The sequence below is a fragment of the Pseudophryne corroboree genome, chromosome 1 (genome assembly GCF_028390025.1).
Source record: "Pseudophryne corroboree isolate aPseCor3 chromosome 1, aPseCor3.hap2, whole genome shotgun sequence".
NCBI classification, from domain to species: Eukaryota; Metazoa; Chordata; class Amphibia; order Anura; family Myobatrachidae; genus Pseudophryne; species Pseudophryne corroboree.
Window position 1 is genome coordinate 513,566,816 of NC_086444.1, and position 27,889 is coordinate 513,594,704.

Below are 27,889 nucleotides of genomic sequence, written 5' to 3' on the forward strand. Positions count from 1 at the left end.
GACTGAGCAGCCCCAGCGTCATGCTGTGGACTTACCGGACGCAGGGGAGGACTTCTGCTCCTGGGAACTAGCTGTGTGCTGCAGCTTTTTCCCCCTTCCTCTGCCCCTCGGCAGAAAGGATGAGCCTCTAGCCCGCTTGTTTTTCTGGGGCCGAAAGGACTGTACCTGATAATACGGTGCTTTCTTTTGCTGTGGGGTAGCCTGTGGCAAAAAAGTCGATTTCCCAGCAGTAGCTGTGGAAACGAGGTCTGAAAGACCTTCCCCAAAAAGTTCCACCCCTTTATAGGGTAAAACTTCCATGTGCCGTTTGGAGTCGGCATCACCTGACCATTGCCTAGTCCATAACCCCTGTCTGGCGGCAATGGACATAGCGCTTATTTTTGATGCCAGCCGGCAAATATCCCTCTGTGCATCACGCATGTATAAGACCGCGTTTTTTATATGGTCAATCGTTAGCAAAATATTGTCCCTATCCATGGTATCAATGTTTTCCGACAGGGAGTCTGACCACGCAGCAGCAGCACTGCACATCCAAGCTGATGCAATAGCGGGTCTCAATATAATGCCAGTGTGTGTGTATATAGCTTTTAGGGTACTTTCCTGCTTTCTATCAGCAGGTTCTTTTAGGGCGGCCGTATCCGGAGACGGTAGTGCCACCTTCTTTGATAAGCGTGTCAGCGCTTTATCTACCCTAGGGGGTGTTTCCCAGCGTGACCTATCCTCTGGCGGGAAAGGGTACGCAGCCATTAACCATTTAGAAATGATCAATTTCTTATCTGGGGAAGTCCACGCTTCCTCACACACCTCATTTAATTCGTCAGATGCAGGAAAAACTACTGGTAGTTTTTTCTCACCAAACATAATACCCTTTTTTGTGGTACCTGGGGTATCATCAGAAATGTGTAATACATTTTTCATAGCCTCAATCATATAACGGGTGGATCTATTGGAGGGTACACTCGTCTCATCATCGTCGACACTGGAGTCGGTATCCGTGTCGACATCTGTATCTGTCATCTGAGGTAGCGGGCATTTTATAGCCCCTGATGACATTTGAGACGCTTGGACAGGCACAAGCTGAGTAGCCGGCTGTCCTATGTCGTCAAACCTTTTATGTAAGGAGCTGACACTGTCACGTAATTCCTTCCATAAGTCCATCCACACTGGTGTCGACCCCGCAGGGGGTGACATCATATTCACAGGCATTTGCTCCGCCTCCACATCATTATCCTCATCATACATGTCGACACAGCAGTACCGACACACAGCAGACACACAGGGAATGCTCTTACAGAGGACAGGACCCCACAAAGCCCTTTGGGGAGACAGAGGGAGAGTATGCCAGCACACACCAGGGCGCTATATAACACAGGGATATCACTATACAGAGTGTTTTCCCCTATAGCTGCCTATAATATATATATACTGCGCCTAAATTGTGCCCCCCCTCTCTTTTTTACCCTTTCTGTAGTGCAGGACTGCAGGGGAGAGCCAGGGAGCTTCCTTCCAGCGGAGCTGTGAGGGAAAAATGGCGCCAGTGTGCTGAGGGAGTTGGCTCCGCCCCTTTTTCGGCGGGCTTTCTCCCGCTATTTTATCGTTTCTGGCAGGGGTTAATATACACCTATATAGCCTCTGGGGCTATATATGGTGTTAGTTTTGCCAGCCAAGGTGTTACTATTGCTGCTCAGGGCGCCCCCCCCCCAGCGCCCTGCACCCATCAGTGACCGCAGTGTGTGGTGTGCATGAGGAGCAATGGCGCACAGCTGCAGTGCTGTGCGCTACCTTGGAGAAGACAGAAGTCTTCTGCCGCCGATTTTCCGGACCACCTTCTTGTTTCTGGCTCTGTAAGGGGGACGGCGGCGCGGCTCCGGGAACAGACGACGAGGTCGGGTCCTGTGTTCGATCCCTCTGGAGCTAATGGTGTCCAGTAGCCTAAGAAGCCCAAGCTACCACCACTTAGGTAGGTTCGCTTCTTCTCCCCTTAGTCCCTTGTTGCAGTGAGCCTGTTGCCAGCAGGTCTCACTGAAAATAAAAAACCTAAACTATACTTTCTTCTAGGAGCTCAGGAGAGCCCCTAGTGTGCCTCCAGCTCAGCCGGGCACAGAAATCTAACTGAGGCTTGGAGGAGGGTCATAGGGGGAGGAGCCAGTGCACACCAGATAGTCCTAAATCTTTCTATAGAGTGCCCAGTCTCCTGCGGAGCCCGTCTATTCCCCATGGTCCTTACGGAGTCCCCAGCATCCACTAGGACGTCAGAGAAACTGTATTGCCTCTGGGGTAAAGCTGCCTATCTGAATGAATTTAAATTTTCTGTACAGAAAAACCAAAGTGTATTTGTGTGAGTGAAAGCAGACAGAGTGGAACTGAACCCAGAAACTGAAGTGGTCTGAAGTGGTAACACCGGGTTAGTAGAGGCCTGGCGGCGTAGGGTTCGCAACCCTGCGTTATTAGGAACTGAAGTGGTCTGAAGTGATCCCATACAACTAAAGTGGTCTGGAGTGGTCTAGGCTAAGTGGTCTACAGCAATCGTAGGGCATATAGATAACTAGTATCTATAGGCTGTGCTATTGCATCACATGTCCGTTTGTTCTGCACAGTGCAACGTGATATTATTGTGTCATATGCGCTGTGGAAGAGCATACGCAGACATGATTGTATAGACAGAGGGGTTTTTCTTTGACAACGTCGGGAAATCTCCCTGGTGGGCTTCACTGGAAAGGGTGAAGGATAGTTATCTAATTTCTGTTTTTCACCCTACAAACAATTCCAGTTGAAAGATACCGAAAAGGAATTTTTCGCTGCCTCTCTCAGGAAAATATTCCAAACAGAACTTCCACCGAAAGAAATTACGGTGTTGTAAGGTCTGATAGGAGCCCTAAGTTGGGTACATTGCCTTCGCTATCGACAGTGTATGGCAGTACTGGCCAACGTGGGCGGTGAGCGGGTGGAAGCGCTCGGAGAACTTTCACCGTTGCCTTATATTGAGTATTTTGGTGTTTGTGGGAAAAAGGCCCACAATTATGGGAGCCAGTTGCTCAAGTAAGGGACGTTTAACCAGGGTTCAGGTTGAAGAGCCGCGGCCCAAGGGGTCAGCGAAGTTTAAAGGAAAAAGTATTATATGTGGGAAATATGGTCCACACGCTGAAGACTTTTTGTCTGAATGGGAATGTATGACTGACAAAGATAGGGTACCATTCCTTAAGGTGAGCAGCTTTGAACCAGAGGTATTGCAGAACTTAAGGATAAGAATATGTCTGATAAAATCACGAAAACAAAGGGTCAGACATACAAATTGTTTAAACCTGTGACAGCAAGAGGGGTTGGTGAGTTTGATCCTAAGGTATTGCAGGTGGTATGTTTAACCAAAGTCATATAAGACAAGAATGGATATATAAGAACTGTTTGCACTTGTAGCAACAATAAATAAGTAGGAAGAAAAAAAAAAGAGAATGCAAGTACACCGCCTTATGTAGATGTGGAAGCAGTTACGGCCAGCATACAAAATATAGAAAATAATAAAAATATGAAAAATATGACTGTAACCTATATGTGTACTAATGAATGTTGAAGTTTTATTTAGGAGAAGGTGACCTGATCGTTTTCAGCCATTTCTCATGCACCCAGAGGAGTATCCAACCGGCAAAAGAAGAGCAGTAGCCTGTGGGGGAAGTGGCTGAGACCAGTGGAACAGGTAAGTATGGTATCATTTGTGTACATATATAGTAAACCCCCCCCCCAAAAAAATAATAAATAATCAAGAAAGTAACGTCAGAAATGGAGAAAAAAAAACCTGTCTGCACATTTAGTATTTGCCAGTAGGAAAGCGGGCAGAGACAAGGTAACCCCAGGGTATTTCTTTCAGTTACCATATAAGAAGTATTCATTCCTAGTAATGCCCCTAGTAAAGATGAGCTTGGAAATGTTTGTTGGACCATGTACAGACCCTTAATACGGGATGAGAAGGATTGAATGAAATACTTCGCATGACCTAGTAGCTTGTTAAAAAAAAATAGTTTTTGTCTCTTGCAGTAATAGAAAACTCTCCATCTGGATAAGACCACTGGTAAACACTAATTCGGCAAATGGGAGGTGGCTGTCTCTGTGCAAATGGACGGGCTCAATAAGGCATTGAGTGTCAGGGTGCAGACTTCTTTGCAAAATTGGAAAGGTCACAAAAGCTAATCTTAGATAGTGTGCTATTAAACATTACAAGAATAGTGTTAGGCGCAGAGAACAACAGGTGGAGAGGTTGAGGACGGTAAGTATACTGACACATATAGGAAAGACCCATCAGTCCAAACCCCAGATCCCTAATGGTCAATAATATGTTAACTTGTAGGAAGGAAGGAAGGAAGGGCATTTTGCCAGAGATTGTAGGAGTAGTAGGACACATAGTCAATATAGATCCCCTAGACAGAAAACACAAGCCACATTATTAAACACATAGGGGCAAATTTACTAAGATGGGAGTTCTATTTAAGATTGGATGTTGCCCATAGCAACCAATCAGATTCCAGGTATTATCTTCTAGAAGGTGCTAGATAAATGAGAAGCAGAATCTGATTGGTTGCTATGGGCAACATCCCATCTTAAATAGAACTCCCATCTTAGTAAATTTACCCCATAGACGGGACCAAGGGACATATAGTAAGGAATCACGAGCCATATAGAAAACACAGATTCGGTTAATGGGAAGAACAGAATAAATGCAACTTACTAATGTTACATTTCGCTGTATGCATGTCCATCACAGGTAGACAAAATTAACTCACAGATACCGGGTTCCCTATGAACTTAGGATGGACAGGACACTGGATTGATGGCTGAGATAGTCCCAGTAGAGATAAGACACACATAATTTTTTTAAGGGGTATAGACCAAGTAGAGAATCACTTCCCCGTAGTGCCCAATCCAGTTGTCAAATTTTCATAAAATCTTCTTCACCTCTACAAACTCATCTGTCACCAACCTCTATTCTGTTTCTCTACAGTTTTCCTCTTCATCTTTTGCGTTCACACAGGGTGGTACAATACATGGACCCAAGTACAGTTCAAACTCCACATGCCTAGGTCCATCAGAGTTCTGCCCAAACCCAGTATATCTCAACAGCACGATGACACCAGTATTACTGCAGTGTGCCTTGTCATGCACAAAGGGTGGAGAATGGGAATAATGATGAAGGGAAATTTTGTATAGACACTGATATGCCTGTTGGTGAATGGCAAACCAGACATTTTCTTTTTCATTTTCTTCTTCTTTCTCTCCTCTAGAGATGTTTCTTTTTTCTTTTTTTTTTGAGTTATGCTCATGGTACTCTACATTGCAAACACACGATAGTTAAATTAAGATACAAAAATTTGTGTTCCCTGCAGGAAGAGGCAGTCTGGAGGACAAAGGGGTATGGCCAGGAGTCCTCAGGACTGTGGGCAGGTGGACACGGTAAGCCAGTAGCCCCCAGAGCATACCTTCCAAGTCTAGCTGAGGTGGCACACGGTCTGACTCATCTAGGCAAAGAGGGTAGGTGCAGGCTGATGAGAGCCTACTGGTGTGCACCAGGATTCTATTCTCATGCAGGTAAGAAAGCAATGACCTGCTTTGCTTGCTTGAGGAAGAATATTGGTAAAGCAATACCAACAGAGCCATCCCATATCCCTCCTGCAGACGGATCTTTTCAGGAAATACAAATCGACTTAGTACAGTTAACACCCTTTAGGAATTATTGTTATGTATTGGTGTGCACTGATGTTTTCTCAAACTGGGTAGAGGCATTTCCTGCCACCATGGATGCTGCTGTGTTTACCGCAAAGAAAAAATTGCGCAGAAATTTGTGTGTAGATAATGGTACCCCTAGAAGTAGGAGCAAAGCATGAAATTGTACTATTGTGATCATAGATACTGCCACTAGTATTATGTAGCTTCGGAACCACTCCCAGATCTTCACTCGACGAATCACTCTCTTCAAAATTTGTTTTTGTTTTGGTATTTGTGTCTTTTTGGGTTGTTTTTGGAAGACAACCTCATGTTATGATTGATCCGCACAATGATCAGAAATACACCAATGAGGTGACAGTACAGTACTTTGTTGAGATGAGCCAGCATATGAGAACTTGACAAAAGAACTTGAAACTGTTGATTGCTGGTATGCCAAATGCTAATTGTCTTGATTGTGAACCAAGAGACTGTGTGATTGCTTTTACGCTCAGGTTGCCTAATAGACAGGTGGGAAGGACCATACCAAGATTTGTTGACAGCACTAAAGGTCGCCGAAAGAAAGACTTGGGTCCACTCGTCCCACTGCAAGAAGGTCGCTGACCCGGAGAGAACTCGTTTCAAAGTAGTTTATTGCGAGTTTGTGTGTTCAAAGAGCAAGGTGGAGAGCAAAGTGAACTGTGTGTTCCAAGTGAACTGTGTGTCCAAAGAGCAAGGCAAAGAGAACCTAGTATCACCAGATACTCTGTTCCGTGAAGACTGAGAGGCGGCACTGTTGGACACTACCTGAGCGTACCAAAGGACTGCAGAAAGACCAGTCATTGTAATTGATTTGTTATGAACAAGAGTTGTTTTGTTCTATTTCTCTTTTCTCTCTTTCCCGCTGACAAACATTTTCTTTCAGGATATTCTATTTTTGCAAGGTTTTTTTTATGAGGAGTCAAGTGTGGGACTGGAACTGGTTCTGTAGGAAGGAGTGATTTCCTTATAGGAGCCCAGGATTAGCCGATCAGTTTGTTAAAAGTCAGAAAAAAACAAATCAAAGGTCTAGTAGTAATGGAGTTCAGAGGTAATCAGGAACAATCAGACAATGGCTATTCACACATTGCAGATAAAGAGCTCATTAATATATGTGGAAGAAAGGTTTATGAGTGGCACTCCGCGAACTCCGAAGGTTTACGTTATTTAGGAAGGACCCTTGTTCTATGATTAAACAGACCTAGCATACGTTCCAGAAATGGAAACAATGTTAAGAAAATGATAGGAATATGTAGATCATGAAAATTTTATATGTCACTGTCACGATTTGTTTGTGTCTTCTTCACCTACCCAGCAGAACCTCAATTGAATCCAAACATCAGTATACAAAGATGTAGGTTCATGTATGTGTGAAATGTTCGTCGCAAATCAGACATTATAGGCCAAAGGACTGTCCCAGCATACTCTATAGGTTGAATGTTGTCCCACACCCAACCAGTGGTCTCGTGACCGCCGAGTGCATATAGAGGATGTCTCGTCCTCCTCCCTGTCTTCCCTAAATATAGTCAAGTGTCTGATTTGTGAAATGCATACATACTTGTGTCTAGGTCACCGATTATGGTATGAAATATTTTTTCTTATGTTAATAATTGATGGCAGTTATTGTTTACTGCCAAAGGGTGGACTGTCGAAGTAAAAAAAATATTACATAAAGAGAACATACAAACTACACACATTTAAGTCGCTATACTTGCAAATATGCGCAGTGAGCACAGCAATATATGGTAACACACGCATTTACACGGACATGCCACAGAGATGGATTCGACACTTATTTCATACAGTACATAATTATAATAATATCAAGCGCCAGACAGCATGATGATTTAAAATTATCTAATGAATTAGTGTCATGAATGTTTATTATTTGAACGAAACCAGATACACCTGTCATGTTTACTATTGAAACAACCAGCTTAATGTGTAGATTAATTTGATACTTGTTATTAAGTTGTAGTACATTGCAACACAGAATTATGATTAAATGTATAAAAGCTAAAATCACTTTTATTAGAACAATGGATGTTCCGAATGGGACAATGGACAGGAAGCTCAGGCCAGCCCCTTTGGACGTCTTCAAGGCTGAACCTGATCAGCATATACAAAGAGAATAGTGACTCATCATGAACCCCTCCCCCAGAAACTAGTTAACACACTGATCACCCAGGAAGGTAGTTCCTGTTTTTGGTCTCAGAGTTGCTGTAAGGTCTCAGTGGAAGATGGAGTCCAAGCATTACATTACAGAGAGAGAGAGTGACATGGAAAGACGAATTTATATTACTTAAGGATAATGGTATTGTATCGCTGGCATGTAACTGTATGTAATTGTATGTAACTATGTTTTAACTGCTTACTGTGTGAGTTGTATTCATGTAACTATAGGTATACTGTACTTTGTAATATATATTGAATCCATATCCTTTTTAATAACAAATATATACTTCAATGAGCTTTGGAACTCAGATAATGTGTGGGTGTATTGTTTTCTCTTATGGGATACAGTGTTTTGCGATGTACAGCGCACTTTTATCGTATATGGTAATAAGATGCGCCTGGCGTCTGCAATATATATTAGAGCGGGCATTTTAAATATTTGTGAGAAAGCAATTTGGCATTCTTAATATTATATATATAAAAACAAACAGGTGCTTCACCATCTGACTATGCTTGCAGCCATCTCCTGGGCCTCCTATTGATTGGGATCAGCCTCCTTTCTAAGATACATTGTGTTCATGGGATGTCTTTGCCACTGTAGGCCATGCAGTTACTCTGTGTTTGCTCTGTTGTGTGTCTGCTTTTGTAGTATGTACCTGACATTTTAACTAGGGAATATTTTGCAGATCTTTAGATGCGATGTAGTCACGATCCCGGCGGTCGGGACCCCGGTGGTCAGCATACCGATGCCAGAATGCCGGCAGGGGGCCGAGGGATATTCCCACTCGTGGGTGTCCACGACACCCATAGAGTAAGAATAAAACCTGCGGCGAGTGCAGCGAGCCACCGAGACCGCAACGTGGTGAGCACAGTGAGTCCACAAGGGGCTTTGTTATGCTCACTCCCCTACCGGCATTTTGGCGGCCAGGGCCCGAACCCAAAACCTTTAGACACTTAGTGAACTAACTGCAAGTGGTAAATGTGGTATGTTTTTCATTATACCCTTACATATTGCTGTTCCCCCAAACACGTCATATATTTTCAACACCTAATTATAGTCAATTTGTTTTATTATAGTCATAAGAAACACATTTATTTTGCCATTTTTGCACTGTACACAATATTTTAGTTATTTAGCATGAGATATATACAGTATCTACGGCTACATAATGCAAATATAACAACCTAGTACCATTTAAAAAAAAAAATTGTATCCATTTTTATTTGTTTATTGCAGAAGCAATGTCATAGATGGCAATCAGACATGCTGAAGATCACTGCAATACAAAGCCACAGTGGTATTGTTTTTAAACTCCTTTTATACAGCCCTGTAATATGAGGGGTGTGCAATAAGTTTCTAGATGTGCAGTGCATAGACAAGTGTTAAGGCACAAAACCGTATATAAGCAGCACTGCACACCGAAGAAGTCAGCATGTTCACTTTCTTCACAACCTCGTTATGGAGATCAACAGAGGCCACTGGAGAGCCATGACCAACTGCAAGCTGCTTTTTCGGAGGAAACACCTTCCCGAACAATAGTGTTTGGGTGGTTTATAGAATTTTGGTGCTGGCAACAGTCCCTGAAAGACAAGGAGTGCTGCAGCCAACCTGTGTCCAACATCAGCGAGAACAATGTCGCTGCCAAGCGGGCCATAGCTGAGGTGGAAGTCAGGGTGACTGTGGCCCAATTAGAGAAGGAGATAGGCATCCCATCGGGATCCATCTACTTGATACTCCACAAAAAGCTTGGCCTGAGCAAGGTTTCTGCAAACTGGATGCCCCATCAGCTGACTCGAGAGCAGGAGGCTCAGGTGACTTGGTGCCACAAAATGCTCAAACTCTGTCTGAGAGATAATCTGTCTGAGTGGCAATGAATTCTGGATCTATAGTTTCAACCCTGAGACCAAACAAAAGTCGTCCCAGTGTACTCCAGTTGGAGGTGTGCCGCCACAGAAGTACCACCATGAGCGTAGTGTGGAAGCAGATAGTGTCTGTCTTTGTGGCCAACACTGGTCATGTTGCTACCGTACCACTCATGCAGCAGCGCACCATCATTAGGGATAGGTACGCCAACCAATGCCTGTCGCAAGTGCTGGAAGCCATTTCCAGGCGCTGTCCAAGAACTCACTCTCGTGATGCCCTTCTCCATCATGACAATGAACCTGCCCACAAGTTCAGGAAAGTGGTGGATTTTCTGGGATATGAATGCATCCAGGAGCTTCGACATCCACCATATACTCCAGACCTGGCCCCCTGCAACTTCTTCGTGTTCGCACATATCAAGCGCAAGATGCATGGGATTTGTTTTGAGTCACTGGAAGCTGCAGTAGAGACCTTCATACAGCATTTAGAAGACATACCAGCTTCGGACTGGTCTAACTGCTTCACTAAGTGGTTTGAGCAACTTTGTATAGACTCCTCTGGTGAATACTATGAAAAAATTTAATGTTCATTTTGTTAGTAAATATAATACTTTTTGTGCATCTGGAAACTTACTGCACACCCCTCATATATACTAATCTTGCCTGTGCATTACCAGGTTTCTGTAAAAATCCCACCCAATTCCATTGTCAATATGTTAGTTGGTTAAATAAATGTACAGTACAGTATGCAAAGTCAAACTATCCTTCTGACGAACATAACAAGAGCAACAATTTTTATTAATAACATCAAACAATTTTCTTTGCTTTCAACAAACAATGTGAAGTACAGTTAGCCGACAACCAGACGCCTTGTACACGCAATCATTTGTTGATTGCTTAGCCCAAGCTTAAACACTAGGATCTGCGTGTGTCCAAATTGTAAACTGATACTGGTGCTTGTTGCGTTTTCAGGAGATAACCACAAAATGTAAGCAAACCCTAGAAGTTTTATGGGGGTTCTGCAGCAGATATCGAAACCCCCTAGTAAGCTGTCACAGTGAATGGTTTTTATGTATGTTTAAATAGCTTAACAATAAAATGTTCTCGTTTATGAAAACTGTACAGTATATTCTTCCAGGTGAAGAACTGTAGTGTTTTGTAAGGTTTCAAAATGTTATTTTATTATGTTACTCACATGCTCTCTTTTATGACAGAGTCGACAGCCATCCCTGGACCCTGGATAGACTCTAGTGCAGTGGAATACAGAACTTTCTGCACCGATGGCCGTTTATTGTCTATGGAATACTGAGAAGTTTCTCCTTCTTTCTCTTTCGATGCATGGTCAAGCAAGTGAACTCCAAGCAGTAGGCTGTAGTCCATAATTTTGAAACTTTCTAGCACCTGTTTAACATGGAAAGAATACTGCTTATTACTAGGAAGGCAGGAAAAGAAAATTAGGTAAATTGTTTAACATTTTACATAGGTGTGTTTTAGAATTCTCCAATGCTGGTTTCCTACCTACCAATGCAGGATAAAATGGAGCATGTAATTCTTCACTTTAGACTAGTTATAAACTGACATAAATTTGTCATTCACAAAACTATAAGCAGTCAACCATGGTACCCTAAGCATATACAAATGTGTCCCTGAACCTCTATACACCCACGTGCAAACGCATTGCGGGCGCAATTATTCACTCCCGTGCATGTCACGTTCTTGTGGGCATGCGCATCATGTGATCCTATGGATTGCAAATGCAGTGCCCGCATACGTGCGTGGGCGCTGTTATGGCGGCAAACGAGCTGCAAATATAAGCAACGGGAGTATAGATGAACGGGAACACCTCTGTACATACAGCCAAATCACCAGCATGGGAGTACAGTGGCATAATGTGAACTGGGGCACTACAGTGTGTTCAAAACATATGTTGTGCTGGGAGTAGTAACACATTATACTTCTCAATAACATAGCTAGTACATCATTCTGACATTTTGTTTGTTGGGGGTCCCACAAGTTAGTTGCCCTGGGGCCCCATAAACCTTAATCCAGCCCTGCATAAAAAGTATGTCCCTTAAGCCATTTTTTCATATTATTATTACCATACAAAAAAATGCCAACATACAGGGCTGTACACTAATGTAAATGTTTAATATGTAAAAATGTAGCTACAATGTGCAGTAAACCAACTATTATAGTATGCATGTTTACATATGTACTATAGGAACAGCCATTTTAATGTATAAGCTCACTGGGCAACTGCCAAGGACCTCAGGATTCTAGGGGTTTTCTAACGCAGGTAGAGAATGCAGCCTGGCCGCTTTGATTGTCTCCCAGCCTGCAGCTAGACAGTGAATGGCTTTCAGCATGCTGATTGATTGATTGATGGATGGCTGGAGCTATCTACCAGAGTGTAACGTTCTCTACTTGGCTCTATCCTGCAGCCAGTGAATGGCTGTAAGTATGCAGATTGGTGGGTGGTTAGAGCAATGTGCTGACAGCCATTCACTGTATGGAAACATGTGGAGAAACAGCGCGGTACCACAGGAGGGGTAAGTGCTTTTTTTTTTTTTAAATGGGTAGGTAGGGGCCCCAGTGCATTACTTTGCCTACAATGCGGATACAACAGCACTGACTATAGGAATGATATGTGGGGGAATTATTTTATGAAATTAAGTTTTACAGCTCTTCTTTCTAAAATATAAAGTGTCACCATGTTGGAGAGATGCTCTTTGTGGATAATTGTTTTGTAAAGCAATGCACATGAATAGTTGGTATTTTTCTACAGTAGTCTACAGCTGATGCACCATTTTTGTACATACATATTTAAATTCAGCAGTGGTTTGGATCTGTAAAATGTAGTCTAACAAAACATAATAAACAAGTGTGCAAACTTGTTTCTTTTGCTTTACACAATTGATAAAATCATGCAGATGGCTGGGTGGCATTGCTAACAAGTTACTGAACTTAGGTAAAAATGTAGCGTAGTGTAGAGAAGAGAGTTAAAAAAGAAAAGTAAAACAAACAATTACAGCATATGTTATATCGCAGATGATGGGGTACAGGAAGACTATAATTGTTCCATCACACTTACCATTTAATTTCTAGAAATATTTTAATATCCAATGGCTATGTATATTTTCATTATTGTCTACAATACTATATTTGGCCAGTAGACTGCAGCATCTCTGAAAGCAGATAACAATACTACTGTCCTCAAGATGCAGGGCACATGAGAATTTTTAGCTGTTCCCCTTAGCTGGCTAAAGTATTTGGCCAAAGCTTATGTTTACTTATATTGCTCTATCTTAATGAGTATCACGTTTAATTGCTCCCTAAGATCATTATCATGATTACAACTGAGACTTTAGGCCTTTACTTCAAATGCACTATACTTAATTTAGAATAATATCTGTAAACACAAGCGTATTTCATTTTCATCGCAGTCCCAAGAATTTATTGATATGCTACAGTACGTAATCTAGAGCTGGTCATTAACAAATCTGGTACAGATGTTGATTCATTTTATTCAATAATATATTTTATTTTAATCTCCTTTTCTACAGTGTAAAAATCAATAACAACTAACTTTTTCAAAATGATTAAAAAAAAAAAAAAACGTGAATATTCACTTGAATTGCTTGGCAACACTTAAACTCTTTCCAAAGAAGGCTATACTCATCGCCAAATTGCTGAAATTTTTTTTTAATTCCACTGTCTAGTGTAATATATATATTAGCTCCGTACAAACATGACTAAAAAACATTCTGGATGACCCAGGTGTACATCAAAAAGAATGGGTAAATACAATATTGTAATGAGTAAGCGAAACTGAGGACTCCCAGCAACTTAAATCAAAGAAGAACTCAATAAAATTAGACAAACTCCAGTATCAGTTGATACAGTTAAAAGATGTTTGCATAATATAGTGCTAAATGGTTGCATACCTTGCAGAAACCCATTGTTGAAGTCTGTAAAGTAAATTGCCTTTGATGGACTAAAGAATACCGGTATTGGATAATGGATCAGTGGAAAAAAGTAATTTGAGTTGACAAGTCCAAATGTGAACTTTTTAGAACCAGAAGACATCAGTATGTTCGAAAAATGGTCGGAGAACGTGTGCTAGGTAATTGTGTAAGTCATACAGTTAAACATGGTGGTGGTCATGTCATGATTTGGGGTGGTTTTGGTGGAGGAAAGGTTGGAGATTTAGTTCAAATAACATCATCTATGGATAATAAACAATATCACAGTATATTAGTACACCAAGTGTAACTTGAAATATTGGAAAGGAGTTCATCATGCAATAAGATAACGACCCTAAGCACACATCTAAACTGTGTATCAATTATTTGAGAGTAAAAGCAGAAAGTTATACAAATTATGACATTGCCTGTTCAGTCACCTGATCCCAATCCCATTGAGAAACTCTGGGATGAATTAGACAGAAAAGTTTGTGTAATGGCTACAAAAAATACTAAAAACTTATGGGAATGTCTGAATGAGGCCTGGAAAGGTATAACTTACTATACTTAGTAAAGTTGGTATCTCAAATGCCCAAATTATGTGAAGCAGTGATACATGCCAAAGGAGCACACATGGATGAAAGCCCAATTTAATCTGAAATTTATGTTATACTATAAATGTATTAATAATTTTGATATTTGATTACAATATCATGTGAAACATTATTATGAATAAATATTTTCATTATTTGACTACGTTTTCTCTTTTATTAACAATTATTTTCCTTGGCCAAATACTTTTGCACGCTAGTGTAAACATAGGGATCAGTGATTTGTTGTTATGCACACCAGTGCCTGCAGGAATGTACTGGTGTTTGAACTGTTATGCAAAACAAATGGACTCACAGACAGACAGACTGGGGAATATGACATAACGTACACAGAAGGTGATAGGGTAACAAAATACACACAAAGTGAACAGAGAAGCCCAGAGGCTAAGGAACTGGGTGTCTCCCTTGTATTAGTAATGCTCAGATGAGAAAAGCAAGATGTTGTGTTTTAATACGTAGAGAACCCGAAATGCTGTTGCTAAGGGCAACAGCAAAACCCTAAAGGGTTACCAACGGGTGTGGCAGTAAACTCCTTGGTCAGAGATGGAATGATAGACACAAGGAGAGTCTCCACAATCCTAATTCTCACTTGCAGTGCACAGGTTCAGCTTACTGCCACTAAACTGACCCCTGACACCTAGCACAGTGAGACAGGATTAGACAGGCAAGTCTTAGAATACAGCCGCAAACTTGCTAAGTTCACAGAGTAGTAACAGAACCCCAGCAAGCTAAACGACTGACTCCAGTCTTACTGCTAGGTCTGGATTGGCAGAGTGTAATACCAAATCCCCAGGCCTATTTGCAGTAAGCAACAAACAAATACAAAGCTACACAGTACTGGCTAACTTTCAGGAACTGACTAACCAACAAAGATTCAGCAGCATCTGCTTACCCTAAGAAGAGGCCTTATAAAGCAGGTGCTGTCCACGCCCCACTCAGACCTCACAGACTGTGAGCACAAAAACCAGCACCGGATCCCCTACCGTGCACAGAGCCTGTAACCACTGCACAGCAAAAGACCCGAACCGGAGTATCAGCTGCGCTCAGGTTACTCTGCTAGCACTTGTCTCCCGGTTGCCATGACGACGTGGCAGCACAGGGCAGGAGACCCTAACAGTACCCCCCCTCTGACGAGGGGTCAAAGAACCCCTACCACCGGGTTTATCGGGGAACTGCGAGAAGAAAGAGCGTATCAGTCTGGGGTCATGAAGATCACAACTGCGCACCCACGACCGCTCCTCCGGGCCATACCCCTTCCAGTGCACCAAAAATGACAGCCGACCCCGAACCACCTTGGAGTCAAGAATCCTTTCAACAACAAACTCCCTCTGGCCACGTATCAGAAGAGGGGAAGGTCTTCCACTGGAAGAAGGATTACTAATCGCTCGTTTTAAAAGGGAACAATGAAATGTTTTATTGATACCCAAAGAACGGGGCAGATCTAACTGAAATGCCACCGGATTGATAACCCTGGTGATCTTATAAGGGCCGATGAACCGGGGGCCTAACTTATGAGATGGCTGTCTCAACTTCAAATTCTTGGTAGACAACCAGACGAAGTCTCCTAATTTGAAGCTGCAGGGTCTTTTCCGCTTATCAAAAACCCTTTTGGTCACTAATGACACAGACACAAGGGCTTTCTTCACTTTCCGCCAAATACCTCTAAGGACCGAAACCACAGAGGAACCATCAGGCGTGGAGTCCAGGGGGTCAAAAGAATTGGCCTTAGGATGATGCCCATACACACAAAGGAAGGGAGAGATCCCTGTAGCAGAGTGAGCCGCGTTGTTATAGGCAAACTCCGCCATGGACAGATGAGCAACCCAGTCAGTCTGACACTTGGAGACATAACACCTGAGGAACTGCTCCAAGGACTGGTTCACCCTTTCAGTCTGCCCATTAGACTGCGGATGGTAGCCTGACGACAAGCTGACAGAAATCTGGAGATCGGAACAAAATGCCCTCCAGAATTTGGCCACAAACTGGGATCCGCGGTCAGAGACCACATCAAGTGGCAACCCGTGGAGACGCACAACATGCAGCATAAATAATTCAGACAGGCGTCTGGCCGATGGCAGCCCAACCAGTGGAACGAAGTGCGCCATCTTCGAAAACCTGTCAACGACAACCCAGATGGCTGTCATCCCCGAGGATTTGGGCAAGTCCACCACAAAATCCATTGAAATGTGGGTCCATGGCTTAGATGGGATAGAGAGTGGATGTAATGGGCCAACAGGAACCCCTCTAGGAGTCTTATTTCGGGCACAGATGTCACATGCCCGAACCCACTGATCCACATCCTTAGCCACCGAGGGCCACCACACCGCCCTAGATAGCAACTCCCGAGTTCTGGCAATACCCGGGTGACCTGCCGACTTCTTGGCATGGAATTCCAGGAACACTCGCTGTCTTAACCTAGGAGGCACAAACAAAAGACCTACCGGAAGGTCTGGAGGAGCCTGCTCCTGTGCTCTAAGGACTAATGATAAGAGGTCCTGGGTAATGCCCACTTTAATACATGATGGGGAAACAATGGGCAACGGCTCCTCGGTGGTCTCCTGGATTGGAGCAAAACTCTGCGAGAGCGCATCAGCCTTGATGTTTTTTGACCCAGGGCGATATGTTATCAAAAAATTAAAGCGAGCAAAAAACAAAGCCCATCGTGCCTGCCTGGCATTGAGACGCTTCGCTGACTCTAAATATGCCAGATTCTTATGGTCAGTGAGAATTGAGACCACAAACTTAGCCCCCTCAAGCCAGTGTCTCCACTCCTCGAGTGCATCCTTAATAGCCAACAATTCCCGGTTACCCACGTCATAATTCATCTCGGCAGGCGAAAATTTACGGGAAAAGTAAGCACAGGGATGAAGGCGATTATCAGACACTCCCATCTGAGAAAGCACTGCCCCAATACCCATCTCAGAGGCATCCACCTCCACCACAAAAGGACGCTCTGGATCTGGGTGTCGCAGCACCTTGGCCGAAACAAATGCCCTTTTGAGACGGGCAAAAGCCGCTTTAGCCTCACAAGACCAGTGAGCAACATCCGCCCCTTTCTTAGTGAGTGCCACCAAGGGCGCCACTATAGACGAAAATCCAGCGATAAATCGTCTATAAAAATTCGCAAAGCCCAGGAAACGCTGAAGCGCCTTCAAACTAGTGGGCTGCACCCAATCCAGGACTGCCTGTACCTTGGAACCCTCCATTTGGAAACCTTCTGGGGAGATAATATATCCTAGAAATGCGATTTGCTGAACTTCAAATTCGCACTTCTCCAGCTTCGCCCCAAGCCGGTGGTCTCTGAGTTTCTGGAGGACTAAGCGTACATGCTTCCGATGTTCCTCCAGGGAATGGGAGAAGATTAGGATGTCATCTAAGTATACAACTAAGAATCTATCCAAATATTCCCTGAGCACATCATTCATGAAATCCTGGAAGACTGCCGGGGCATTACAGAGCCCAAAAGGCATCACCAAATATTCATAATGCCCTGAGTGGGTATTAAAGGCAGTCTTCCATTCATCCCCCTCTCTTATTCGGATTAGATTGTACGCACCGCGTAGGTCAATCTTAGAAAAAATGGTGGCAGTACGAAGCTGGTCAAACAAGACCGAAATGAGAGGCAGTGGGTATGAGTTTTTAATCGTGATACGGTTCAATTCCCTGAAGTCGATGCAGGGTCGCAACGAACCGTCCTTTTTACCCACGAAGAAGAACCCCGACCCAACTGGAGACTGTGAAGGTCTGATAAATCCCTTAGCCAAGTTCTCCTGAATGTACTTTGCCATAGCGTGAGTCTCAGGACGTGACAGGGAGTACAACCTGCTCTTGGGAAGCTTAGCATTTGGCAACAAATCAATGGCACAGTCATAGGGGCGATGGGGAGGTAGTACCTCTGCAACTTTTTTGGAGAACACGTCCGCAAAATCTGCATAACACCCTGGCAATCCTGGCAAACTTAGCTGCGAGAGCCTGACTGGAAGGCTCAAGCAACTCCTGAAACAATCAGTACCCCAACTAAGTATCTCCCCAGAGACCCAGTCAAATTGAGGATTGTGGGCCCTTAACCAGGGTAACCCCAACACCAATGGGGCAAAAGTACAGACAGTCACATAAAAGGACAATTTTTCAGAGTGTGTGGCTCCAATAAACAAAGAAATCTGGCTAGTGCAAGAGGTAATTTTACCTTGGGATAATGGTTCCCCGTTTAACCCACAAATCTCAATTTCCGATGCCAAGGGTACTAAGGGAACAGAGTGTTTCAGGGCGAATTGGCGGTCCATAAAAACCCCGTCGGCCCCACTGTCCACAAAGGCCTCAGTCTTGACAGTTTGACCGAGGATCTTCAAGGTCACCGGAATGATAAAAGTCTTCTTGGGAAATTCTGACTTCTGGCCTGACAGGATATTTCCCATCACCCTCAGGCCCTGAAGTTTTCCGGCTTTTCTGGGCATGATACTACCACATGACCTTTATTCCCACAGTACAAACACAACCCCTGCTGTCTCCTCCGCGTCTTCTCACGCGAGGAGAGGCGGGTAGCCCCAATCTGCATAGGCTCCTCAGAAAATTCCTCAGAGTCTGAGGTTCCCTTGGGAAGGAAGGAAATCTCAGTCTCCCTTTCAAGCCTACGCTCTCTCAGCCGTCTATCCACCCGGATGGATAACTGCATGAGCTGATCCAAGCTATCAGGCAAGGGATATTGTACCAGTTGGTCCTTTATCTGGTTAGAAAGACCTCTTCGGTACTGGTGTCTCAGGGCTGGGTCATTCCACTGGGTATCATGGGCCAACCTCCGAAACTCCGTACAGTAAACCTCAACTGGCCTTCGCCCTTGCTTAAGGATCGAAATCTGAGCCTCGGCTGAGGCCGTCTTGTCAGGGTCATCATACAACATGCCCAGTGCCGTAAAAAAAGCATCAACACTTTTAAGCGACGGACAGTCAGGCTGCAACCCATATGCCCAGACCTGTGGGTCTCCTTGTAGCAAGGAAATCACTATGCCCACCCGCTGAATCTCCGACCCAGAAGACTGAGGCCTAAGCCGGAAGTATAGCTTGCAGCTCTCCTTGAAACAAAAGAACTGCGAGCGATCTCCAGAAAAACGATCCGGGAGATTTACTTTCGGCTCCTTAACCCCTGCAGGTGCTGCTGCTGCGGGAGCTCCGCCAGCAGCCTGGGAGGTGTGCATTTTAATGGACAAATCATTAAATTGTCGAGTCAGGACCTGCACCTGATCGACCACCTGTTGCAACGTATTTTGAGGGGTATGCTCCATATTCCCACAAAATTTCAACAGGAGTATTAGGCTGCTGAATATGTTATGCACACCAGTGCCTGCAGGAATGTACTGGTGTTTGAACTGTTATGCAAAACAAATGGACTCACAGACAGACAGACTGGGGAATATGACATAACGTACACAGAAGGTGATAGGGTAACAAAATACACACAAAGTGAACAGAGAAGCCCAGCGCTAAGGAACTGGGTGTCTCCCTTGTATTAGTAATGCTCAGATGAGAAAAGCAAGATGTTGTGTTTTAATACGTAGAGAACCCGAAATGCTGTTGCTAAGGGCAACAGCAAAACCCTAAAGGGTTACCAACGGGTGTGGCAGTAAACTCCTTGGTCAGAGATGGAATGATAGACACAAGGAGAGTCTCCACAATCCTAATTCTCACTTGCAGTGCACAGGTTCAGCTTACTGCCACTAAACTGACCCCTGACACCTAGCACAGTGAGACAGGATTAGACAGGCAAGTCTTAGAATACAGCCGCAAACTTGCTAAGTTCACAGAGTAGTAACAGAACCCCAGCAAGCTAAACGACTGACTCCAGTCTTACTGCTAGGTCTGGATTGGCAGAGTGTAATACCAAATCCCCAGGCCTATTTGCAGTAAGCAACAAACAAATACAAAGCTACACAGTACTGGCTAACTTTCAGGAACTGACTAACCAACAAAGATTCAGCAGCATCTGCTTACCCTAAGAAGAGGCCTTATAAAGCAGGTGCTGTCCACGCCCCACTCAGACCTCACAGACTGTGAGCACAAAAACCAGCACCGGATCCCCAACCGTGCACAGAGCCTGTAACCACTGCACAGCAAAAGACCCGAACCGGAGTATCAGCTGCGCTCAGGTTACTCTGCTAGCACTTGTCTCCCGGTTGCCATGACGACGTGGCAGCACAGGGCAGGAGACCCTAACATTTGTACACTAAATGGGACATCAGAGAATATTCGATGTTTAGAAAATGCCTGAGAAATCATTATGCTGATGACACAGGATCCATGGTGGTTGGTATTGGGATCTCAACGGGTGGGATACCTATCTCACAAGAATCACTGTAGAGCTCCTTGGCAGTCACTGCTAATAAACAGCTGAGCCGCCGAAGGGGATTCCTCCATTTTACACAGCACTATGTGGTGGCCCCTAATGTGTAGGGGCTCTGGGACGACTACCTCTGTCGCCCCACCCTTAACCGGGCCCCGATGGGCAGAGTCAATTAACTTGAAGTATCGATTGTTATAGCTTCTGGCGGCTTATCAGGACATGTCTCATTAGCTGATAACCTATGGAGGTTCAAGCAGAGATAAGGCTACCGTTACTGCGGTAATCTGTCCATGTTTATGGACTCTCTTCACTATATCACTATATAAATACAACTTTTAAAATGTCCACTTGCAATTTGTTTGCCATTTGTAATAATTACATTATATAAGTTTCCATAAATTCTGTTAGTTTCCATAAAGATGCACAAATACGTAGAAGACTTACTCATATGTTTTCCTTCCCATATTGCAAACATTTGGGAGATGGGACATTGTGTGCAAGCATGAAAAGGGCTTCATATCACACACACCTGTCGCATGTCGTTTTGGGGCATAGACACGTGTCACGCTCCCCTTCCTTATCATGCTGGAAGGGTGACCAGGACACCCCAAGCTCCTGAGATAGTACATTATGAGATGTTATCCATTTAATCTGTGGAACATTTAACTGGCTCGCTGATAGAGGCTCTTAGAATGCTTCTGCAGCATCTCCCTAGTCGCCTGATTGTGATACTAAAGAGAACACTCAGATGTACTATCTTTCTTTAGAAAATGCCAGATGCTGGCATGGAAAAGAGTGACTTATGAATATAAAGTGCATATAGTGTTTTCAAAAAGGGAAAAAAATACCAATTTGAACCTACCTAACTGTAAAAATAAATTAATGTGAACTCAATGGTAAAGATTCATGTAAGTGTGATTACAGAGAGTGTGAGTGAAGATAGCGCTACCATGTTCCATTAGAGGATAGATGTCCAAGAACCACATAATACTATTCTAAATGTTTAGGCTATGGATTCTTGTTCCAGGTTTGTTCGTCTTTCTTCCTTCAATTTGATAAGATGCTTGTATATACAGTGCATCCGGAAAGAATTCTTAGCGTAAAAAGTTTTTTTTTGAGATTTTTGCAAATTTATTAAAAATAAAAAAAACTAAGAAATCACATGTACATAACTATTCACAGCCTTTGCTCAATACTTTTATGATGTACCTTTGGCAGCAATTACAGCCTCAAGTCTTTTTGAAAATGATGCCACAAGCTTGGCACAACTATCTTTGGTCAGTTTTGCCCATTGCTCCTGGCAGCACCTCTCAAGCTCCATCAGGTTGGATGGGAAGCGTCAGGGCACAGCAATTTTCAGATCTCTCCAGAGATGTTCAATTGGATTCAAGTCTGGGCTCTGGCTGGGCCACTCAAGGACATTCACAGAGTTGTCCTGAAGCCACTCCTTTGATATCTTGGCTGTGTGCTTAGGGTCGTTGTCCTGCTGAAAAATGAACCGTCGCCCCAGTCTGAGGTCAAGAGCGCTCTGGAGCAGGTTTTCATCCAGTATGTCTCTGTACATTGCTGCATTCATCTTTCCCTCTACCCTGACTAGTCTTCCAGTTCCTGCTGCTGAAAAACATCTCCACAGCATGATGCTGCCACCACCATGCTTTACTGTAGGGATGGTATTGACCTGGTGATGAGGGGTGCCTGGTTTCCTCCAAACATGACGCCTGGCATTCACGCCAAAGAGTTCAATCTTTGCCTCATCAGACCAGAGAATTTTGTTTCTCATGGTCTGAGAGTCCTTCAGGTGCATTTTGGCAAACTCCAGGCAGGCTGCCATGTGCTTTTTACTAAGGAGTGGCTTCCGTCTGGACACTCTACCATACAGGTCTGATTGGTGAATTGCTGCAGAGATGGTTGTCCTTTTGGAAGGTTCTCCTCTCTCCACAGAAAAATGCTGTAGCTCTGACACAGTGTCTATCAGGTTCTTGGTCACCTCCCTGACTAGGGCCCTTCTCCCCCGATCGCTCAATTTAGACGTCCGGGCAGCTCTCGGAAGAGTCCTGGTGGTTCCGAAATTCTTCCATTTATGGATGAAGGAGGCCACTGTGCTCACTGGGACCTTCAAAGCAGCAGATATTTTTCTGTACCCTTTCCCAGATTTGTGCCTCAAGACAATCCTGTCTCGGAGGTCTACAGAAAATTCCTTTGACTTCATGCTTGGTTTGTGCTCAGACATGCACTGTCAAGTGTGGGACCTTATATAGACAGGTTGTTATGAGTCACGGTAGTGGCTCATTCCTGTTTAGCATTTTGGTTATGTATTTTTTGTTATAATTCTGTTTCTGTTCCCCTTGGGTTTCATGGGGTGTCCAGAGTCCACGCTTAATGAGGAGGTACTGTAATGAACCACAGGCAGTGGTTCATTCCTGTTTGCATTCTGTTTATTAATTTCATGTATTGTGGTTCTGTTTGCATGCCAGGATTTCCAGTGTATTTGTTTAGAAGACTCTTGTTTGCCGCCGGTGGTGAGTCGGTGTAATTGTAGCCTGTTTCTATGTGTTTAGCCTCACCTGTCTGATAGTTGATCATTATGTGGTGAGTCTCTGTACTGCAATCTGGCTCTTGTCTGTGTTAGATTCACCTGCAGGTGTTTGTGCAATTGCCTTGTGCCTGGCTTCCAGCCACCCTGATTGGGGCGTGTTCCCTTATTACCTAGCTACCTCTGCAGTTCTGGGCTGGTGATAGACATTTGTTGTTATACCTGGATATTTCGGATTAGTGTCTAGTCCAGTATTGCATCTGTGTCCTGGCCCTGTCTGATACTGGAATCCTGTGTACTCAGCTCTGTCAGAGTCTGGAGCTTCTCGTGAGCTGCTTCCTGCTCTGGAGCGCTCCTGTCCTGGAATCCTGAGTTTTGTCTGCCTTTGATCCTGTAATCCTGAGTCCTGGTGTCCTATGGCCTGTTACTGGAATCCTTCCAGCTTTCCATTCCTGTGAGCCTGTGCCTGCGGCCTCGGGGTTCCCGTTCACCTACTTGTATTAGCACCGGTGTTGTGTGTAGCGGCTTTGTCGCACCTTACGGCCTTGGCCGTAGCTTCTTGTTATATTTGCTTGGGATTTTCTGCAGATGGTTCTGCGTATGCTGTCATCGTCGGTACACAACAGTATTGTGTCGGCGTGTGGTCAGCATTTCCTTTGTTGTAGTTCGTCTTGGCGGCTGAGCCGCACATACTTTTGTTTGAGTTCTGTAGTTGCCCCTAACTCGGGTTTCTGTTTAGTTAGAGGTTCCCCTTGTTCTCGCCCCATCTCAGTTTACGCCTTGTCTCCAACTAAGACCGGGGGGCATCGGAGTTGGGCAGACATAATCCGCCCTTCAAACGCGGCTGCCGTGGGCCCAAGCAAACATAGTCTCGCAGGCGTAGACTGACCACGAGGGTGGAACAACGGAGTCAGGGTTTCTGTAGGGGTTGCTGCGGAACTCCGTTCCCACTCCAGCATTACGTTCCTGTACTTGGGGCTCATCCGCCCAGTTTCAGGAGTACCAAGTACAGTGAACGTAACACAGGTGTGTGCCTTTCCAAATCATGTCCAATAAACTGAATTTACCACATTTGGACTCCAATTAAGCTGTAGGAACATCTCAAGGATGATCAGTGGAAACAGGATGCACCTGAGCTCAATTTTGAGCCTTATGGCAAAGACTGTGAATACTTATGTACATGTGATAGTTTTTTATTTTTAATAAAATTGCAAAAATCTTAAAAAAACTTTTTTCACGTTGTCATTATGGGGTATTGTGTGCACAATTTTGATGGAAAAAATTAATTTATTGGCTGGTAGTGAGCTGACATAAAAAATATGACTGGAACTTTATCTGCCAAGTTAGTAAATGTAAGAAATCAGAGATGGTGACTATCGGCCTGCGTACCTGGTCATTTCTACAGCACTAACATACTACAATAATGCTCAGGACAAGCTAAAAGGCCACACCTGGTCCACTTTGACAGTAACGTGTAGTAAATTTGGACTCTTAACATTGAGCGCTGAGTGAGTAGCAAGATGTTAGCCATTTCACAGCTATCAGAAAGGATAATTGTTACTGTACATTTGCGAAAGAACGCTGCTTCTCTCACACATTAGTATGTAGTTTGTTTTGTTGTATACAAGGATTTACAGTGGGTATTAGAGAAACCACAGGATAATGCAAGCAGATTGCTTGATTTATAGGAGCAGAAATTCTGAATGTATTCCGGAGATGGATATTTGTTATTCAAATTAGTAAGTATGCAAATATGAATATGGCCATATTTCAATCTAATTTTCATAAAGAAGGAACATGTGACAAGTCTTCGCAGCATTAGAACAGGCTGGTAATCATGAATGTGTCATGGTGACAATAGGATTAATGTTGCAGAAAGCAACAAAAAAAAGTGGAAAAAAAAGGGGAATTGACACAAAAAATTACTGTTACATTACTCAATTAATGAAGACATTTATTGGTATTCCATAACATTTGGAAGGAAAAAGATACAATTTTTTTTTCCATTCTGTATTGCTAAACTCCTTGACTAGTTGCACTACTGGGATCCGGTCAGGATCCCAATGGCCAGGATCTCGGCTGTTAAAATACCGATGCCGGAATCCCGACTCAGCTCACAATCCCTGGCCAGCAAACCAACACCTGAGATCCTGAACGTCCCACTGCCAGGCCGCAGGAGAGGTAAGGGCCGGGAGGGGGGGTGGGAGGGTGGCTAGGTTTGGAAGTAGTGTTAAGTTTAGGCTCTGGGTGAGGGTGAATGGGGATAGGATCAGGCACCAGAGGGAGGGTTAGGGTTAGGCACCAGCAGGGAGGGTTAGGGTTAGGCTGCGAAGAGGGCTGCAGTCCATTAGGGGAAGGTAACTATACTTAACTTCTCCCTGCTGGAATTCACAGTTAGGATGCCGCAGTCGGTATTCTGACCGCCGGCACATCGAAACGAACCCACAGTACTTATTCTGCCATAAATTTTATCAGTATTTTTTTTTTTTTTTTTAGAGAGTCCAAATCTTTAATGAAGGACTTGATAAGAAGGCAGAATGGATTTTTTTTATTTCAGATTGTAGAAATTATATATTTACTGAAGTCAAAGCTCCACTTTGTTGTGTTATGCATGTGTCTTAGATGTAAAACACACACACACACACACACACACACACACACACACACACACACACACACACACACACACTGATGAGATGTTCAGCACAGTATCAAAATTGCATCAGTGCTTCATAAATAATGCAGAGCAATGCTTATGCAATGCACAAGGGCATGCACATCATATAATATGAGCTTTTATGTGTTCAAACTACATATAACACTCATAAAGATATCAGATGAGTATGAGACCTATAAAAAGTTTTCATATTAAAAGCTACTCACAGGAGCATGAATCTGCTACAAATAAAAACTGCGTTATGAAAAAAGAGCCACCAGCCACTAAATATGTATAATATACACACACACACACACACACACACACACACACACACACACACACACACACACACTTTGCCTACCAAAAATCCTATTAAAACCCCTATTTTAAGAAATGACTAATGTCTTCTTCACTTGGTTACAGATGTTTCTGTTAAGGTGTGTACACACGGTGAGATATTTTCTTTCGATTTTGACTATACAGTAAAAATCGCAAGAAAAGTTAGTGCAAATCGCAAGGTGTTATGACACTTGCGATCTCGATTCGATCCCGATGCGCGGTCCCGCCAGGTCGGTATTGCAAGAAAAGACAGACTGTGCAGGCAAGTCAATCCTTGCTAGATCGGTGTACTATCTAGTTCATCTCACATGTCAATGACATCTCACATAAGCCAAAATCTCACATAAGCCAAAATCGTAAGCACACATAGTCCATATCTCAAGAAAAGTTAGTCAAAATCGGTGGTGCTGGGCTCCGGGGAGTTCAGGGGAAATCGCAAGTGAAAATCGGGCATAGCAAGGATCTCACCGTGTGTACACACCTTAAGAGTGTACCTAATCTGTCCATAGCCAATACAATTTCTAGCTTCACAGATCTCCCCAGTGCTCTCAAAAGGTCAGCACTGGCAACCACATAATTGGCCAATGCCAGCTTTAAAATCTCTGGTGCAAAAGCCTATTTATCACAAGTAGTCTAAAACTGTTGGTATCAGTCATATGAAGTGGTAGTGGGATTATGGATCTGTATACAGAACGCATACAAGCTGTCCCTGTGAAGAACATTTTTCAGTGATAATAGACAGATAAATGAGAGGATTTGGATTCTATCTGCCAGGGATTTGGATTTATTATGGTTACTTAAAGAGAAAAGCAACCGGATCATATGTTAGTTTCAATAGGTCAAGTGAAACTTCAAGTAGACGGCAATGCATAGATAGGACTTTCACAATTGACAACAGTGTTAGGTTTTCAACATTACAGCTGCTGAAAAGGAATGCCGAAGTATGATAAGGAGGCTACTTGTTTCAGTAAGAAATAGTGCAGTTCCTCAAAAATATTTCGCAGGTATCAGATCTGAAATTGAGAAAACAAATCTATATTGGAGATGGAAAACATGTTTCAGCTTATGAAATATAATGTATATATTTTACCAATAATAATTATATTCTGTGCAATGGGCCTAATTCAGACCTGATTGGTGCAGCAAATTTGTTAGCTAATGGGCAAAACCACGTGCATTGCAGATGGGGCAGATATAACATGTGCAGAGAGAGTTAAGGGGGGTACACACGGAGAGATCCGTGTTTAAAATCTAAGCAATCTGACTAGATTGTTTAGATTTTAAGCACAGATCTGCCGTGTGTATGCCCCCAGCGATAGCGATGCACGTCCCCGCGCATCGCTATCGCCGGTGCTAGATTGAGCCTGCATGCAGGGTCAATCTAGGAGAGATGTGTGCTGAGCGTTCTGTGTTAAGATCGCTCAGCACACATCTCTCCCGTCAGTACCCCCCTTTAGATTTGGGTGGGTTACATTGTTTCAGTGCAGAGTAAATACTGGCTGCTTTATTTTTACACTGCAATGTAGATTTCAGTTTGATCACACCCCACCCAAATCTAACTCTCTCTGCACATGTTATATCTGCCCCTCCTGCAGTGCACATGGTTTTGCCCATTAGCTAACAAAATTTGCTGCTGCGATCAGGTCTGAATTAGGCCCAATGTGCTGAAGTTATTTTTTTCAATGTT

At 43.6% G+C, this 27,889-nt stretch overlaps 1 protein-coding gene across 4 annotated transcripts in view; it reads right to left on the reverse strand.

Annotated features, from left to right (window-relative positions):
* Nucleotides 1-27,889, reverse strand: part of PIP5K1B (phosphatidylinositol-4-phosphate 5-kinase type 1 beta) — a 301,363-nt gene that overhangs the window by 56,666 nt on the left and 216,808 nt on the right. For all 4 annotated transcript variants that reach the window (XM_063913919.1, XM_063913920.1, XM_063913922.1 and 1 more), the window contains one exon: nt 10,961-11,166. In XM_063913919.1, the coding sequence (XP_063769989.1) occupies nt 10,961-11,166 (206 nt within the window). The remainder of the gene's footprint in view (nt 1-10,960; nt 11,167-27,889) is intronic.